Source organism: Crocodylus porosus, unplaced genomic scaffold (assembly GCF_001723895.1).
Source record: "Crocodylus porosus isolate Cpor-Errol unplaced genomic scaffold, CroPor_comp1, whole genome shotgun sequence".
NCBI lineage: Eukaryota > Metazoa > Chordata > Crocodylia > Crocodylidae > Crocodylus > Crocodylus porosus.
This window is the reverse complement of record NW_017728913.1, coordinates 19,210,912-19,229,762: the sequence shown is the minus strand read 5'-3', so window position 1 is coordinate 19,229,762 and position 18,851 is coordinate 19,210,912. Positions and strand designations below refer to the sequence as shown.

The following is an 18,851-nucleotide window of genomic DNA, read 5'->3' as shown; positions in this document are numbered from 1 at the left end:
GGGGGAGAAATGGGCTTGGACCCAAACCAGCAGGGAGGAACGGGCCTGGACCCAAACTAGGAAGGGAGGGGAGGGAAGAAACAGGCCAGGACCCAAAGGAGCGGGGGTACCAGACATGGGCCTGTGTCCCTGCCTGCCCATCATTATTGACAGGCAATTTGCTACTGTTCAAAAATGGCTGTGCATCACTGACATCAGCAAAGTAACTAGTATCTCAAATTGCAGCACCACCACATTTTGTCTCCAAAAAAGAATGCAAGCTGGAAAGAGACTTTACCCTGTGCCTTGACCCGTCTCATGTAGCGTTTGGCAACCTTTTCAGGCTAAGCACCAAAATGACCAAATCCAGTTTAGAAGCAGGCAAATGGGCAGGAGCAATGCCACAGCATTGAAGATGGTCTCTGCTGCTCAAGTCCTCCAGCCCCACCAAGTGGTATATCCACAGGCCAAATGGCTCCCTGGGCCAGATCTGGCCTGCAGGCGATAGGTTGGACACTTGGTCTAGTGTACCAAGGAAGGGTGGGATATAGCTGCCATAAGAGAACTTTGTATTACATGGCTAGGGACCAACATGACACATAAAGCGGTTTAAGTAATCAGAAACTGGTTTAAACCTGTGACAGAACAGATGTTCAGTGCACATAAAACTGGCTTGAAAATAGCTGAACTGGTCTGAGATAAATCTGGTTGAATGCAGTATTAGATTTAACTGATTTGGGTCAAACTGGTTTATGCAATGTCTGTCCCAGACCCCTTCCTGATTTAAGTTATATCAAACTCTTCCAGCATCCCAGCATGCTCTCGAGGCTGGGTGGGGCTCTCTGCTCCATGGTTGCAGCTCTGGCAGAGACTGCACATACAGCAGGGTCCACCTGGTTTCTCCTGCTACCCCCATCCACTCTGCCTTACACAGACACCTCTCAGCATTAGCTAGCATACCACATGCTGGCTACAGTCTGTGCTGTAGGAGACCGGACAAAGGGAGACAGGACAGGCTTAGGGCTCTTTGGAGCTAATCAACAGGTAGTTGTTAAAGTCCCTCCTTCCTTGGAACAAGTTGTTTAAGGAGAGCTTGAACTAATGAGAGATCCTTTTCTTTTGGTGATGGGGTGATAAATGCTGTATAAATCCCTACTGGCTTCCTCACTGACCAGTAAGGGGGGAGGGAACCCTTCCCTAATCAGAGCCTCCTGCCAGGGCCTGGCCATGCACCCCCCACCCCTCAGCTCAACATTGTGCTAGGGAAGGCTCCTCTAGCACCCACCAGCTTCTAGTCTGAGCCACTGCAGGCATGTGTCTGAATTTTCTCAGTCCAGAGGGGATGTCTGTGCAGTTACAAACTGATTCAGCCTAGGCAGGGTTAGACTAACTTGCAAAAACTGAATCACAATTCAGGCTCAGGCTTCTTGGGTGTCTGTTCCTAGCCCATATGGCATGAGTCTAGTTCCTGGACACTGAAATGTGGAGTCTCCTATATGAACAGTAATAATCACCAAACCATCCGTTTTACTAGCAGGCCACATATTAGATACCTAAATAAATAGCATGTTTTACAAAATTTCACATAGCTGTCATCTCCCAATGAACTCAGTGGAGACAGCTACTTGATCAGTACTTGTGAAACATCATAAGCATGATAAAAGATTAACTACTGACTTAACAGCCTAACTACTGGCCCCTAATTTTGAAAAATCTTAGCCAACAGCTTTGGTTATAAATAGAACGTTTGGGATTATATTCAATCTAGGATCCACAAAGGATTTCTGTTTCTACTATAATCACAGATGATAACCCATCCTATCACTATCTAAGTATTAACAACGAACTCTGTGCAAGACAAATATTTATAATAAAAGAAGGTCCATATGGACGACAAAGTACATTGTGTACTTGGAAAAAGAAACAATTACTGGGATTTAAAAAAAATAAAACATATAGAAACCAAGAATGGCTAAGAAAGAAATATGGGGAAAGAGGTATACTACAGAAATATTAGAGGAAACTGTTGGCTTACAAGGCTAATAATTTTACCCATGCACAAGTATATATACCCATGTCCCTTACTCTAAATAATTTTAAATCTCCGATTGAAAAATTTTGCCTAAGCACAGGTATTAACCACAAAGATTTCTCTTTAGAAACAGACCCATTTTTCTATTGAGTAAGGCTAGGGACAGAAATTACACATAAAGTGGTATTAATCAGAAACCAATTTAAACCTGTAACAGAACAGTTCAGCGGATACAAATCGATTTCAAAATGGTCAAAATCAGTTTTAGATAGACCTGGATGGACGTAGTATCAGACTTAACGAATTTAGGTAAAACCATCCTGTGAAACTTCTGTCCCAGAGCCCCTCCTGACTCATGATACTTTGCAATCCCCCAGCATCCCAGGATGCCTTGCACCTTCAGCACAGCTCCCCCCCCCCCCACATTACAGGGTGGGTGGTCTAGTCTCTGGCCCACTGTCTGCTCCAGCCAAACCTGGCTGGCCCCACCTCTGGGCTGTCAAAGAGCTTAGGCAGCTAAGCCCCCACTCCCCAGCCCAACCCATGGACAGCACAGGGGCCAACAAGGCTGGGTCCAGTACAGGGGTGAGGCAGGGGCGACTGCCCAGCCAGGCTACAGGGAGGAAAGACCTTGCCTTGTACAGAGCCCCATGGGGGGGCATGGGCAGGGTTGGGGGCATTTGTTCCCTTCCTACACCTGCCCTGTGGCTGAGAGCCTGGGTTTGGCACAAGGGTGGGATTGCGGCAATCTCCCAGCCAGACAGTGGGGTGGAAAGCCGGACTGTGGGGGAAAGCCAGGCTGCATGAGAAAGCCCATGCTGTACAGAACCCAGCTGAGGGAACTGTGCCTAGGGCAAGCTGTCGCAGCTGCATATATTTAGAGAGAGTTCCACCAAAAACTTCAAGAGAACCAGCTGTTTCGATGGTTCTCTCAAATAGTTATGACAAAAAAATGCATTTGATGGATATACCTCATCCAAAGGCCGCATTATTAACTATAGCACTAAACTGCGAGTCTCAAATTCACTTGGTTTTCTAACATGAATTCTACTAAATTGTCTGCAGTGTTGTTTCATTCCAGGTATCCCATCTTGTTTTAAACGTTATCACCATTCAGTCTTTGTTCCTATATGTACAACCATGTATTTAGCTACATTAAATGTCTTGTTGAAATATGTTGTTTACATTACCATATAATCTAGACCAATCTTTCCCATTTCTGTAAATAAGTTTGAGTGGCAAGTCAATGACAACCCCTGTCCTGAAAAACTTACAATCTCTATACCTAGGTCACTTAAAGAAGAGCACTGGGATAGGTAGCAGTATGACTAAAAAGGAGCAGGGGGCGGGGGGAGTAGTAGTTACTGGATTATAAATTAATGTGGCCGACATTTAGTGGATAAATGTAATTATATTTCTCCGTTCTCTCTCTACATAAAATTAAGATGATCTTCACGATATAAGGATTTTGAAAAAACAAACAAACAAAATAGTTATTTTCTGATTAATTAAACTTTGAGAGTTCATTTGGATATGTATGCTTGCTTCTGTTCTGATATAAGAGAATTACTGAAAATTAAGCATTTATCTGAAATACTGAAAGTTCAGATGAGGTAATTACTATGCAGGTGTACAGCTAAAAATGGCACATCTCAGTACCACAGATGTCTCTTTTCAAAAGGTTTTTCATAGTGTTTACAGACACCTAAAATATGATATTTTCTGTCATTCACGAAGTACTCACAATATACCAGGAAGCCCAAACCAGTAGCTATACAAGTAGTTAGGCACTGCAGGAGATGTTAGAAGTTACAAGTTACTCCTAAGGTTAGTTATGTAGATGCGACTGAAATCCCTTTTATTGTTACCATTTCTGGATGAGTTTATATTATAATTTATAATTACTAATTTATTTAAATATTAAAATTGCCATCATGCTCTCTTTTACATAAAATAAATTCAGGTCTGTTAATCCCCAAGTTGTAAAGAAAAAAAAGACATTTAGAATTTCTGTCCACATCAACATGATTGTCTACACAAAAGTGTCCAAACCCGAGTTAACCTTTTTTAGATCTACAGTATTATGTACTGTGAAGTTTCTTCAAGGCAAAAGGCACAAACACAGACAGGAGAAATTTGAATTTGGTTAAAAAGACACCGAAGTATTAAGCCAGTTTGAAGATATTCCCTGTCATTAAAGAAGCTTCTAGTGATAATGATGAGCTGGAACCATAAGAACAGACTCTCCAGCTGACTTTTTTTTTTTCCTTCTCATTCTAATTACAGTATTTAGCAGCAACAATTTTCTCTGAATGAGAATAGAGTCCTGGACAGAGAAAACCTACAGCAGCTGTGATAACAAATAACGAATGATGCCAAATTGTATTTAACTAGTATTTAACATGTAAAGTTGCACCATCAACTTAAAGTTATTCTTGTTGAATTTTTTTAACTTACTATTGTTGTAAGTAAAAATTGAGATAACTCTAACTGAAAACATTTCTGGTTTAGTCTCTATTTTTTCCAATGCATTTGCTTTGTGCATTTAACAGCATTGTCTGTTTTGCGGTTCGTATGAGTCTTCCACGTAGCAATAAGAGAGAAAAAAATTGAGAAGGACTAGGAAAGTATTATTTTAAAAAGAAAGAAAGTGAAAGAGAGACTTTGTGCAGCTGAGCAATTTGAAATTGAGAACAGATAAGAAGTCGCTTCCCTATGCTGTCTGAGAAGAAAGAAATGCAAATAAAAAGGGACTAGAGGGAAAGGTGGATTGATATTACACTTAACTTTAAGCACCTGCAAATTCTTCATTACTGTATGCAAACCACAGCATGTGGGAAGATTAAATAAGCTAAGGTACTTGTAAAATAGTTCTTTCTATCAATATTAGAAATACTTGTGCCAAATATATTATGAGGCCACAATTTAAATTCCAGTCAGGGAAAAATGTCAATTTTCCACTTCTTTAGTGTTTCCCCTTTCAGCATAGAAAAGCAAGGGAAAAAAAAAGGAGAACTGCCCCCACCCCCTTCCTAGCTGATAAAACCGCTGACAAAACTGCACTATAGACGCTCATGACACTTCCAGTCTACACACAGTTTTGGAACAACCTATTTTTACTGAATATGAGCCAACAGTATACTTTTGCTGCAAAAAAATACATCTCAACAGCATTTTGAATTGTACTGGCAGGACTGTCAGTTGCAGATCAAGATCTTTCTGCTCTATTTAGCAGTAGTAGTAAATAGTATCTAATTTATAGTGCATACAGTAAAGAGAGATATAGACAGATTGCAAAAGTCCAGAAAAGAGCAATAAAAATGATTAGAGGCCTAGGACCCAATGTATTAGAGTGAAATTAGGATTATTTAGTCTGGAAGACAGAAGACTGACAGAATTTGATGCCAGCCTTTACGTACCTGATGGGGTGATATAAAGAAGATGGAGATAGACTATTCTCTGTGGCTGTAATGGACACAACTAAGACCAATGGCTTCAAATTGCATTAGAAGAAATTTAGGTTAGAGCAAATTTAGGCCAGAGCTTTGGAAGAACTGTCTCAGAATGAAGATGGTTAAATATTCGAGCAGCTTCCCTAAAGAACCTCCATCTTTGGAAATTTTCAAGAGCTGGTTAGACAGATACTTGACCTCAATGTTTTAGGCCATAGACAGGCATTCATTTCACAGAATTGCCGTAAAAGTCTTAGCGCTGGAAAAAGTGTTTGGGGACTTTAAGCATACAAATAATTTGCAATATGTAGGAGATGCGCACACACTCCCTGAGGCTGGCGGTGCACCCCCTGAGATTGGCCACCGCTGCCGGTGGCATCTGCGGGTGGTTGCTGCTCGCCACCCCTTCTCCCTTGCTGCTGACACTGCCAGCGGCATCTGCAGGTGGTCGCCAATTGCCTCCAGCTGCCGCTGTGTCTGCAGGTGGTTGCTGATTGCCACTCGCCACGCTCCCCCTCACCCCCAATACCACTGCAGCTGCCTGCAAGAGCTCCCTGATCACCGCCACGATGCCCCCACCATCTGCGGGCAGTCGCTGTGTCCCCCCAGCCTTGAGGCACATGACATTCATGATATAAGTGCTCTAGTCGGGTGAGGTCTTCAGCCCAGAGGTGCTAGAAGGCTGCTCCTTAGGTCACCTCTGCCTTTAGAATAGTCCAGTAATTGAAAGCCTGTCCTCAGCTGGCTGCAGGGATGGGTGGAACAGAAGGGCCTGGCAAGAGAGGGTTGCAGGTCTCTCCTGGGACTAGTTGTGGGAAATGCCCTCTGCCCATACACAGATCATTTTCCAGGTCCAGGCAGAGGCAGGAAGTGAAAGCCCAGGCCTTGAGCCTTCCTAGGATGATTCCAGGCTGGGGGAATGCCCTCATTTTGCACAGACCTGAGTTGACCTACGACTGTTCAGTGTTAGGAGGTATTGGCAGCCACAGCAGAGTCCCAACATGGCTTCCTGACAGCTTGCCCATAGGTGGGCTACCAAGGAGCCAGTGCTTTCCTCCCTCTGTGTCCTTTGGAACGAGTGAGGGAGAGTTGGTTAGCAATGATCCTGCCTTGAGCAGAGACGTGGACTAGATGACTTCCTGGGGTGCCTAATAAAGCTTAAGTGATCACTTGGTTTTGGCAATGATGTCCATTTAAAAATACAGACAATTCACGTGTGAGTTTGTTGCTCATCTATCTCAACACCATATCCTCCCTGGTTTTCAGAGTTCATCATTCCTATCCCTTGTGCTACTGAACACCTACTGCTTCTTATAGTTCCAGGTTTATGATTTTCCACCTTTTCTGTTTCCTTCTCCCTCCACCACCTTTCTTTCTTTTGCTCTTGCATAGCTAACATTTATAAGCAACCTTCAAGGAGGCAAAAAAGTACACTGGAGAATGATTTTTACAATGGCAGGCAAGTGAAATATCTGACTTGTCTTCTTTGTATTAATAATGATGTTTTGAGTCTACTTTTATTGGTCTCTTTTTTATATCTAAATTACAGTTTATTTTTTGTGTCATGGTAGTTCTCATGAGTCTTTAGTTATTAAAGGTTAAGTGGGAGGGATATTTTATAAATATATACTTATTGAGGCTATGAACAAATATAACTTTTAACCTCCCTTAAGAGGGGAGGAGAAGCTGCCACTCAGGAATGCACATGAGCTGTTATAACTATTATGTTTTCATACTTCTGCACTGGTAAAAGGCTGGATTAAATTGGAGTGAATTTGCAATCTTTTTGCTATGCTTGTGTTGCTAAAGGTGCATACAAATGTAAATAACATCACAAGAGCTTATATTAGGGGTGCGCTGATAGAACTTTTTGGGGCCGATACCGAGAACCAAATTTAAGGAGGCATATCCACTGATACCAATCCGATATAGCTGCCATCAGCTGGTAAGCCTGTTGTGGTGGAAAGGTGGGGCAAGGGGGTGGGGGGGCAGATCGATACTGCCCACAGTGAGGGAGGGGGCAGGGGCAGGTGCTGCCCAGTGTGGATGGGGGGAGGGCACTGGAAGGTGGCACAGCTTTTGCACTGGGGGCGGCTCCTACCACTGCTTGAGCCCCGGAAGGGCGGGAGGGCATGTGCCCCCACATCTGCACAGCATGAGGTGGTTGCAGCTGCAGGTTGAGAGCTGGCACTGTGTGGGGCTCTTCTCACTAGGGGCTGGGTTCAGAGCGGGCTTTGGCAGCGCTAGGAGGAGACTGCAGCCACCTCAACTTTCACCGCAGCTCCGCTCCCAACCCCACACTGCCACCCAACACGGCTCTGGCTGAATGCCCTGCCTCCACCCAAGCGCCAGGAAAAGGTGCAGCTGTGCCAAGTGGCAGGCAGCAGAGCCTTGGCAAAACTTGGGGTTTTGCCAAGCACCACCAGAGCCCACTCTGAGCCCAGCCCCTGCCGAGAAGAGCCCCATGCAGTGCCAGATCTGGCTCCACCCCGCAGCTGCAGCCCACCCTGCACTGCGCAGATCTGGGGGCATACCCCCCCACCCTCCTAGGGTGCAAGCAGCAGCAGGAGAGCTGTGCCTCCGTCCTGCGCCCCTTCTCCTCCCCTTGCTGGGCAGCACCTGTGCCTGCCCTGTCCGTCACCACAGGGGGCACTGATCTGCCCCCATGCCCCTTCCAACTTACCAGCTGGAGGCAGGCTGCCGGCTCCACTCTGTGCTGCACTGTGGCTGCACGCAGCATGGCCATTTATTGGCTCCACTGGGCCAATATCTGATACCAGACAATTTTCTTTATATCAGTACTGATCTGATATCGGACCGACGTATGAGTGCACCTCTAGATATACTACTATAATTTAATATCAGTACAATTGTTACATCTGTCTATACCCTGAGATAAGCTAAAAACAGTGTGACAAACATTCATTACCAAGTTTGACAAGGTTATTAAATGTACAGCTCTAGATCTCTAACTGAAGGGAACAGAAGAAAATATCTTTGTACTGAGGCTGAAAAGTATTCCTGAAGCAGAGCTAGGGGTGGGGCAGGAGACCCATTACAGTGAAATACCACTCCTCTGAATTTACATAAAGAAATCCAAGAAATAAAATCCAACATATTTAACTCAGCTTGGGGCTGTTTAATTTCCTTTGGCTCCACTGTACCTGTTACAGGAGCCGTGATCCAATCCAAAGAAAGAGAAAGCAGTAAATCAATGTGAAAGCAAAACCAAGAGATACTGGACTACCTTTCTGATTTGTAGGTCTTTTCTGTGAAGGTCTTTAGGATTTAGTAGTCTGGGAGACCCTGACACACCTCATGTTCACAAGCCCCCAGGCATTTCTTCAAATGTGACTGATATACAGTAAGATACGAAACATGAATCTACTGAAACTTTTGTATCACTGCGCTACTTGTGAATGATTCAGGTCACGGGATCATCAGTGATGCTAGACTTGCATCATTAGTTCTCTTGCTAGACTTACATTAGTAAGAGAACATCACAGTGTTTTATGGTCTAAATAAAGGCTTCGTTTCCATGACTTTGAGAAGGTTACTATTAATGAATAATAAAATCTTGAGAAACTTATGCTTGTCTTTCCAAATAAGTGCTAATAAACCAATGTACAGCATCATGCTCATTCTTATATACATAAAGATAGCTTTTCAAAGAGGGCAGTCAGCCTGTTTAGGCTAAAAAACTAAAGGCAAGGCCTAAGAGAGGTGCTGGAATTCCTGTTTCTTCAACACAGGTAGGTTATAATCACTTTTTAAAAAGAGAAGCCTAAGGCTTACAACAAAAACAGTTTTAACAAAACAGTTTTAACACGTGAAGCACAGTAACTATTCAAGGCAATCACTGCATAGAAGTAAAACATACAATCATGAGAAGAATCTTTGTTTGGCTTTATACATTCAAAATCCCTGGAAATAAAGATGAGAAAGGGGAGCTTAAGTTTGCTAAAGTGAAAGATTATACGGCCTAAAACCCTCATTCTGGGTTCAGATTTGTGAAAAGAGTGGTAGTTCTGGCTCTTGCAGTTTTCACAGCAGAAGCTACTACTAAAGTCATACCTATCCCATATCCTTCATACAGTTGTCTTTCATGTTCCATGGTCTGTTTGATGATCATCTCCCGGGAACCATGCTGTCTCCCTTGTCTGCCTTTAATGCTGTTATGCAACTCAATCTGCTCCAGTTCATCACTGAATCGATTCAAGTAACTGAAAGACAACAACATATATTTCAGCTAATCATAGCAACATTGTATCACAACGATGCTAGTTTGGTTGCTTGCCAGGGACATTTTTACCAGTTACAATACTTTGTCTTCTAAGCCATTTCAAAATATGCTACAGAGGCAAACAGACTGCGGTGAGCTAAATTGAAATAGTATTTTTAAAGTATAAAAAGTCTAGTTAGGTTCTGATCCCATCATTCTTCCTATTACATTTTGCAGAGTATAGCACAGATCAGCCTATGCAAGAAACTTAGAGAAGGAAGGGTAGCGTTATATTAGAAGAACTTCCTAAGGACTCTAGGAGTAGGATAAGATTTGTTCCCGTTTATGACTAGAAGCTACACAAAAGGTTGACAAATAATTTCACTATAAGGAACTGAAATAGGAATGTGAAATTTTGCCAACTGTTAATCATTTTGGTTAAATTTTTCTAGTTTAGTTTTTTGAGGAATAGTTCATTTTAGACTACTTGAACATCATAGGTGATGAGATTTCTAAAAATACACTGTTTTGTTCACATTAATAAACTACTGCTCCTGCTTATTTGGCTATGAACAGACATCACATTTATCCTGGGAGATATACTTTTGTCCTGGGACTACAGACATACATTCCCCGTGTCCTACTTCAACTCCCTGTGAAGTATGCTGGATAAAATGTACAAAAAATTTCCCATGACAACCTGTTGCATACTTGTATGATTACAGTGGTTCATACCAGGGATAAATCTGTCAAGGTGTGTGCTTGTGTGGGCCACCTACTGGGGAAGGAGCAATGATGCATGAAAGGGCTCCTGCTTTGATCTGGGTCAAATGAAACATCTATTTACAGCCTATTATGAGAAACTCTAGTACCTTCATACTTTGGAGCAACAACTTAAAAGATGACATGGGTGGGGGAAGGCTTGCTATACTGTCAGGGAAGCTTCTTTTGCTATGTTTCGAGGAAAAGCAGCCAAATTTGACCAAAAAAATGCTAAAATTGCCTACCTTGAACACACCTGACTTTAATAATTATGGATGGGTAGGCGGGTATGTGTTTGTGTGAGAGATTGTACACATGTTGTACTGCAGTAGCTATAGTTGCTGTAATTGCTTTATATTGCTATTTTATAATGAATCTTGTTATGTTTTATTTCTCATAATATTTTAATCAGTCATTATTATTTTGTATCAAATATTAAATAACCATGGAATTAACCACCTACTTTAAATCCCCTATTGCTTAGATATATATATCTGACCTGTTGGTCTCGTGATTTTAGAACTTGCATTTAGTATAAGAAAAATGTTTATGTAAGGTCTGTGATATGTCTGGCATGTCTGACAAGAGGGAATGAAAGAATGAATGAAGTATATCTGTGACAACATAAAGGAAGACAGTCTTGTCACAGCAGGTAAAAATACCCTCCTGTGGTTTAAGAGTTAAAGACTGCAGTGATATTGAGTCAGCAGTTAAGGATTACCAAATACTAAATCATGGCTTCACCCTGACTGCTGAAGACCACAAGCATCGACCTCCCCGAAGACTGTAGACCACAAAGCCAGAAGATCACATCCTACGAATCCCAGCCTGCCAACAGGACAAGGAAGATGACCTTCGCATCTGACTCAGCAGAATCCATAGGCTTGTATGGACAACTATCACTATAAAATATGAACACAAAGAAAAGGCTTTGGGTCTGTCCACCTACAAGAAGGAATTTTGGGTGCATCCAACAAGACCTGACTCCATTCCTTGTGATCAGTCTGGCTGGCCACCAGACTGACCCAAGCATCTTTAGAACTTGGTAACACCTTAACCTTTGCAGGACTATCTAACTATCTATGTGTGTGTTTGTTTCTTTTGTATGAATGAATGAATGAATGAATGAATGAATATGTATGGGAATGAGTGAAGCAGATAACCTTACTGTTTTTTTATTCCTTTTACGTTGTATGCTTTATGTTCCAATAAATGCAGCATGGTGCCTTATCCCAGTAAGATTCATGCTTGTTTTTAATTCACACTGTACACCCTGTGCATAGAACACAAACTGTATATCTTAAGAGACCCCTGTGCAACCTGGAAAACAAAAATCTTGTTGCCTTTCATTAAAATTTCAAATGAAAATATTCTAGATATTTAAAGTATCATGCCATCATTTACACTGGGAAAAGGGTTGGGAACACTTTTCCAGATTGGGCCAGAATAACCCAGCTTGAGGTCCAAAGCAGGGCAGAGCTAGGACCCAACTGCTACCATTTCTCTCTGCCACCCAACAGCAACACAATGTGGGTGAAGCCCCCAGATGCTGAATGCCACAAGGGTCCCTGCTTCATGGGCCAGATCAAATAGCTCCAAAGTTGTAGGTTGCCCACACTGCACTGAGAGGAATTAAAGTCTTCTGACTCTTACATACCTAACACCTGTTCTTCAACATCCTTAAAAAATACCTCCTGTTATGTAGGTTTTCTTGAACTGTGTAAGAAACGTGACATGACTGAAGATAAATGAAAGTCTACCATCAGGCGATGTAAGTGATTCAGCTACCATATGGCCAACCTTTGCTAAATAAACCCTTAAATATAGTAATGATAAAGTCTCTTTGTACAGCTTCCTACTTCAAAATTGCCTGCTTTTAAAATTCATGCACTGTAGTAGTTGAGAGGGTCCTGACTGAAAAAAAAAAATGAAATAGGATAAGAGGACTAGAATCGACTAGCTGCGTTTTTACCAAATGGGCAGCTCCATGCCCTTACGCTATCCTGATCATGTAGTCTTTAGAAAGAGCATACAGCTGTAGCTGTCTTATTTGGAGCTGCCTTCACTACATATGAAGGGACAGAAATCTTGCGTGGGAAAGTTGCGCCACGATCTAATTCAGGAGCTCCAGGGTACTTATGACATTTCTGTTATGCATATATTTAATACTAAAAAAAATTAAGGACCAGTAACATCTAAAATAAAACTTGAAAAGTAAAAGGTAGTTTATTAAAGGTTGGTTGTAGTTTTACCAGTCAATCTTATTTGAAAGAAATTAAACTTTTTACTGTTCTAGACCCAATCTTACTTTTCAATTAGTTCACAGGCTTCTTTCTTTGTGTAGTCTGCTTTGCTAGGGTCAAGGTGACTTTGAAACCACTGCAATTTTTCTCCTACAAAAATAAAATGAATATTAATTACAATAGCACTTCATATGAATACAGAGCCCTTTGTTCCTGTAATAAACTTTATTTTCTAGAGTTTAATATTTAGTCATAAATATTTGGCTCATTAGAGTACCTGCACTGAGTCTTACTGAAGATTTCATACAAATAAAATATTTTATCTAGGTGTCATAAACTGGTGAGGAAAGTACTGTCATCTGTTTCTCATCTCCCTTTGCCTAAAAATATATTGTTCTTCTTTTTGTTTTAAAATGCTAGAAATCGGGAAGAAAACTTCTAATATATTTTCCATTTTTAATATAAAGAGAAGTAAGTTTGTTCTAAAACAGCAGCATGGAGAAGAATAATATTGGTTTACATCTATTCATTCCATGGCAAGCAGTCAGATTTATACAATTTAAGAATCGGGTAAATTTGAAAGATATAATATGCAGCGTACAAAGTTGTCTAAAATTCAATATTACTTCACTTAAAACATCTTTTTGTGTAAGTGTTCAAGTATAAACATTATATAGATTGGTAAAACCAGACTGTATTTAGGAAAGAAAGTTTGTTCTGTTGTATGCTTAATTACCTTGTGCTAAGACATACATCTGTGTGCACTGTAAAGATTAAGCACAAGTAAAATCTTTCAATATCCTGACTGTATCAATATATGTAGGGTTAAAATGGGAACGTAATGCTTGAATACACAGAATCTTTTAATAAGCTAGTAGTCATTTCTGCAGCTACAAAGTAACTCCATAGCATTCCTTTTCCCTCAAAACTCTGGAAGACCTGCTTTCAAAACCAAAAATTAGTGTTTAAAAAACAAACAAACAAAAAAAAACCCACACAGTTGATCAAACTTACCTACAGTACTCAGACGCAAAGCTTTCTCATTTTTCAACCTAGAAAAGCAAAAGTTCATACATTAGCCAATAATTAGTTAATAAAAAGCAGGGCAAAAATTATAGCAACTCAAAACATGTTTTCCATTCCTATCAAAATAAGAACCTGAAAAAATCCGTTTCAAATCAAAGGAAGCATTTCATTTCCAAAGGTACTACATTTCATATTTAAGTAAATTTGGTCTCGACACTATTCAGAGGTAGTTTATTTGAAAATGTATACATAAAGGGATTTGACTTAATTTCCCCTCCTCCCTTCGTTCAGCTGAAAATTATTTATTTCAGCACAAATGGGCAAATTATTTTGTCAACCCAAAACTGACAAAACAATGTGGTTAAATAAAACAAAATAAAACTATTTGTCTAACACTTCTGCAAATCTACCAAGAGAATGCCCATGGAAAAATAGGATGAAAACATGCCTTATGGGAACCTTCATTTTTAAAACATGCCACTATGAGAGTTTCTGTGGGTGTTTTATGCAGGAGCATCATCAGCCCCAGGCTCAGTCCCTACATCAAATATGTCAGGGGTGGGTGCATATTTGGGCCCATGGGCCACATAGGGAGTTTTGCTGAGCTGTCATGGGTTGGGTCAGCACATCCAAGTCACCAAAATGCCCTGTATGGGATGGGGCCACAGGCAGGATTGGCAGGGAAGGCTGGGATCATGGGATGGTGACAGTGTAGAGCTGTAGGCTGGGCTCAGGGCAGAGCCATAATCCGCTGCCCACATGCCCCTGCAACGGGGGCAGGTTCTGCTGGCATAGGTGTGCAGGGAGCAGATCACAATCCTGTCCCAGCCCTGAGCTGCCACCACTCCAAGATCCTGGCCTCAGCCCTGGACACAGCTTCCCATCCCGTTGTGAACCCTTGCCCACGCAGCTGCCAGCCATTCTCCCCAGAGGTCAGACGGTCACCACAGACTGGTCAGGAGTTGTGTGGGGAGCTGCACCTGGTGCCAGCATTGTAGGGCAGTGATAATGCAGGGCCTGGCCTGGGGCCAAACCCCAGTTCTGCAGGCAGGGACATGCAGGGAGCACATTGCGGCTCTGCCTGGGACCTGTGATCTGGGAGCCATGCAGGCACAGTGCATGGCAGAGCTGCACTCCCCTGCCTGCAGAACCTGTGCCTGTCACAGGGGCATGTGGTAACTGGACAGCAGCTCTGCTCTGGCCTCATGCCGTTACCCCGCCAAGACCTCAACAGTCTCTCTGGACCCACCCGCATGTCTCCCTGCTGGCCTGCAGCCCTATCCCAGCTGCCTGGCCACATACCCTCCCGGCACAGGTCATGCCTCCAGCCGTGGTGGAAGGTGGATAAGCTGGGGTGCCCAGGCACTGGGATTGGGTTCAGCAGCAGCAGCCAGAAGGAGCCATCACCACCAGGGCTGTCAGGAAATGGAGTCCATCCACCGCACTACCCCAATCCCGCTGTGCATCTGCTAGTGGCGGGACTGGCCGCGTGTGCCATGGCCCAAGCTGCTGCCCACACCCAGGCTGGGTGGGACCAAAGGACCCACTGCCAACTGAGCAAAATCTCTCCGTGGGCCACATACGGTCTGCAACTCCTATTCTGCACATCCCTGAAATATGTAAACTGTTTCTAGTATACCCCCATTGTGTTATCTAAAGGAAGGGAAAGAAAGGAAGTAAAATTACACCTGGGATATTTATTAATTCCTATAGACTAAACATTATTTTGTAACACGTGATAACAAGTGATAACAAAATAGACAGAACTAGTCAACAGCTTTTATGTGAAGATTAAGAAAGTAAATTCCAAGGAGTTTCCATATCATTCCCGCTTTTTGAATTATTAGATGTATGGTACAGCCTTGTTAATTCTGGAGGATACATGGTAGAGCCTCACACTTTTAATCTTGGAGCTCTCAGGGTAATACCTGATGATCAAGCTGTATGGATGTCACTTGAAGTAAGCAAGGATAAAATATACAAAAATCTCTCAAGTACGCATTGGTTTGGCACAAATAACGACATTAACCTTTGTGAAATAATATTTATTCTTGTCAAGACAACTCCCTATATGTTCCAAACAGCAGAAAACCATTTTTAATTAAAATATACAGTAACACAAGATGCAGCAGCAGGTTCTCTGGTATAAATCGTCACTGCTTCACTGAAGTCAACAGAGCCATGACAACAATTAATAACACTAGGCAGGGCTCTCAGAGTGGGTAACAGAATAATAAAATCAAATACAGTAGAGTATAAAACCAAATAAATTAGGCAGGATTCTTCTCCTTTTCTTTTTTTTTTAATTTCACCAAATAGAACAAGTTTATGAATGGTAATTAAAAGATAAAAATGGAACCTAACTCAGAAGAAACATTCTAAGTTAATAGATTCAAAGTTTTAAACTGACAGACCTGGAATGTGATCTTAATAGATAAAGAAAAGGAAGAATTAACATTACAACAAACTGAAGTGAGAATTACAGCTAATGTCTCAAACAGAGACTGATGCAGGGGAAAAAGTAGATAGCACAAAAGCCAATACTAGGAAGCAGACCAAGTGTGGAAAATTCTGGAGACTGGATAAAAAAAGATTCCACATCTAGGAAACAACATGCAAAAACAAAAGGGAATTTTAAAAAGTAGTAGTAAGAATGAGAACAGAAAAAGAGCAAAGAATGGGCAGCATATACAATTTTTAAAAATAAAATTGTAATTACATAAGAAGTAAGTGCTACACTGGGTCAGACCAATGGTAGATCTGGTGCATCTGCTGTGATCTATCCCATAACATCTCTGGAATCCACCAGTTGCTGGCTTACAAGTGCTAGGGGATACACTCAGACTATTTTATGTAAGAACTATTAAAGGATCTATCAGATGTAAATGTGTCTAGTCCCTTTTTAAACTTGGCTATCCTATCTACCTCTATAACGTCCTGTGGTTATGAGTTCCACAAGTTAACTATGTACTTCACTGAAAGGTACTGTCTCAGTAGTTTTAAACCTGTCTCCAAATTTCCAGGGGTCTCCTTTAGTTCTAGTATTCTGGAACTTAGTGAGTAACAGTTCTCTATTCACTTTGTCCACTACTCTCCTCATGCTTTTATAGATCTACCGTGTCCACCTCAGTCTCTTGTTCAAACTTAATCTAGCCGTTATTAAGGCAAGAATTTTTCTGGGCAGTATCTTTTATTGGACCAGCTGCATGACTGGGATAGTTTTAAAAAATCTTTTGGGTATCATTGTATCTTTCCTCAGGGAGACCTCTCACATTTCTTGAACCACCATGGCTATAATGTCACTTCAACATTAATCTTTTTTTAAAGTCTCTCCTGGTATGGCAGCTACTCCATATCCCCAGCCATCTTGGTTGCCCTTCTTTTGCACCTGTCCAAATTCTACTACATCTTTTTTGAAATGCATAAACTAGAACTGCACACTATATTCCTGATAAGGTAATCTACCATACTCCTAGTACAATGTTGTTTTCAGTCAAGTACTGAATTTTCACCCACTGAGATTCTGAGGTCATTTTCCTATCAGGTACGATTTTCACACTGTTACTCTCTGCCTTTTGCATCCGGTGCCATTCCCCCAGCACCATGTCCTACTCTAATTCCTACTTGTTTGTCACCTGGTAAAACAGTATGCCATTAACATCCTTTCACCAAGTTTCTGAGATGTCTATTACATAAAGGTTACCATTGCATATCAGGCATTCTAACACCCATCTTATTTTTTATGCATCTAACATTTGTTCTTGCTTTGTTACCTATTACTACATATGCTATTTGACTTGAACTTTAAGTGCACTGACTAACCCTCACCACTGTCTACCGTTACCCTTCCTTACTATTGTTTTCAAGAGGATACAGAATTTGTATATTGCCTTCTTTGTGACTGCATCCAACCAAGCTGTGCACTTCTTTGCACTTGTCTGCTTTCCCTCATTTTTAATGTATAACCACATCACTCTATGACTCGTTAAGTTTTAGCACCGGTAGTCTGGTTCTCTTTAAGTTCATGCAGAACTCATCTTTTCTGTACAGGTTCTTTCTGTCCCAAAAAGTTTCCCAATTCCTAGTAGACCTAAAACCTCTCTCCCTATAACCACCAATTCACCAGTGCACTGAGATTCTGAAGCTCTGTCTCAGTCTCTGTCCTGCACACTGAACACATCTGCTCTCTAAAGGGCTGGAGCTCCTTGCACCAAGTGCACACATATGAAACCTACCTCCAGGGCAGATGTTACTGATACCTGCTGCACTCAGTGCAATAAATTAGGCAGCCTTTGCACTTTTAAAAGGTAATATGTTTACCTTTAAATGTAAGTCCATTATTTTAAGCATAAATTGTAACAAACTTGATTTTTAGTCATCTTCAGCATTTGACACTTCTGTCTATGTGCTTTGCATAGCAATACAGACAATAGTGCATGCCTACAAAGTGTTGCCATGGAGAAAATTGCTATGCAACATAGAAAAGCTACCTAAATTAGAGCTGTAGCGTATGCAGCTTACTCCTGCCTAGAAATGCTACATGCTTGTTTGTACTACATTACAATAAAGAAACCGTTAACAGTTTTTATTCATCTACTGGTATAAGCCAGTGATTGTCAAGCAGGGTGCCAAAGCATCCTGTAGTACCTTGAGATGCTTTCAAATGTGCCATGAAGCTGCCATGCAATGTCAGCACTGTTAGGTGTGCAAACATGATTCACAAGATAAACCCAGAGATGTTAATTAGGACTCCACTGTGTAAAAAATATTCCGACCTGTTGTGGTCTTTGAGTTATTTACAACAGAAGAATTGCTCTATTATTTTTCCACAGTCAAAAGAAAAAAGGAAAACAAAGAGTTGGCATTTTCTGAGGGGTGCCTTGAATCTAGCTAGCGGTGCCTCAAGTTAAAAAAGGTTGAGACCACTGGTATAAACACATAGACAAGTAAAATATCTAGAGACAAAAACATTTTCTGAAGTAAGCACAGCTAAATACATTTTATGTACTTGCACAAATATGTAGATTTTCATTAAAAATGCAGCACAGCCTGCTAGTATGAAACTCAGCTTTGCACCGTACAAGACAATGGAGTGAGTACCTCCCAAATGAGAAAATTTTAGAGTACTAGAAGGA

General features: G+C 41.5%; 1 protein-coding gene across 1 annotated transcript in view; it reads right to left on the bottom strand.

Annotated features, from left to right (window-relative positions):
- The window catches only part of TMA16 (translation machinery associated 16 homolog), a 54,316-nt gene that overhangs the window by 12,256 nt on the left and 23,209 nt on the right, over window positions 1–18,851 (bottom strand). The window contains exons 3-5 of the mRNA XM_019534569.1: window positions 13,705–13,742; window positions 12,756–12,840; window positions 9,538–9,686 (exon numbers count right to left, since the gene is read on the bottom strand). Coding sequence (XP_019390114.1) covers window positions 9,538–9,686; window positions 12,756–12,840; window positions 13,705–13,742 — 272 coding nt within the window. The remainder of the gene's footprint in view (window positions 1–9,537; window positions 9,687–12,755; window positions 12,841–13,704; window positions 13,743–18,851) is intronic.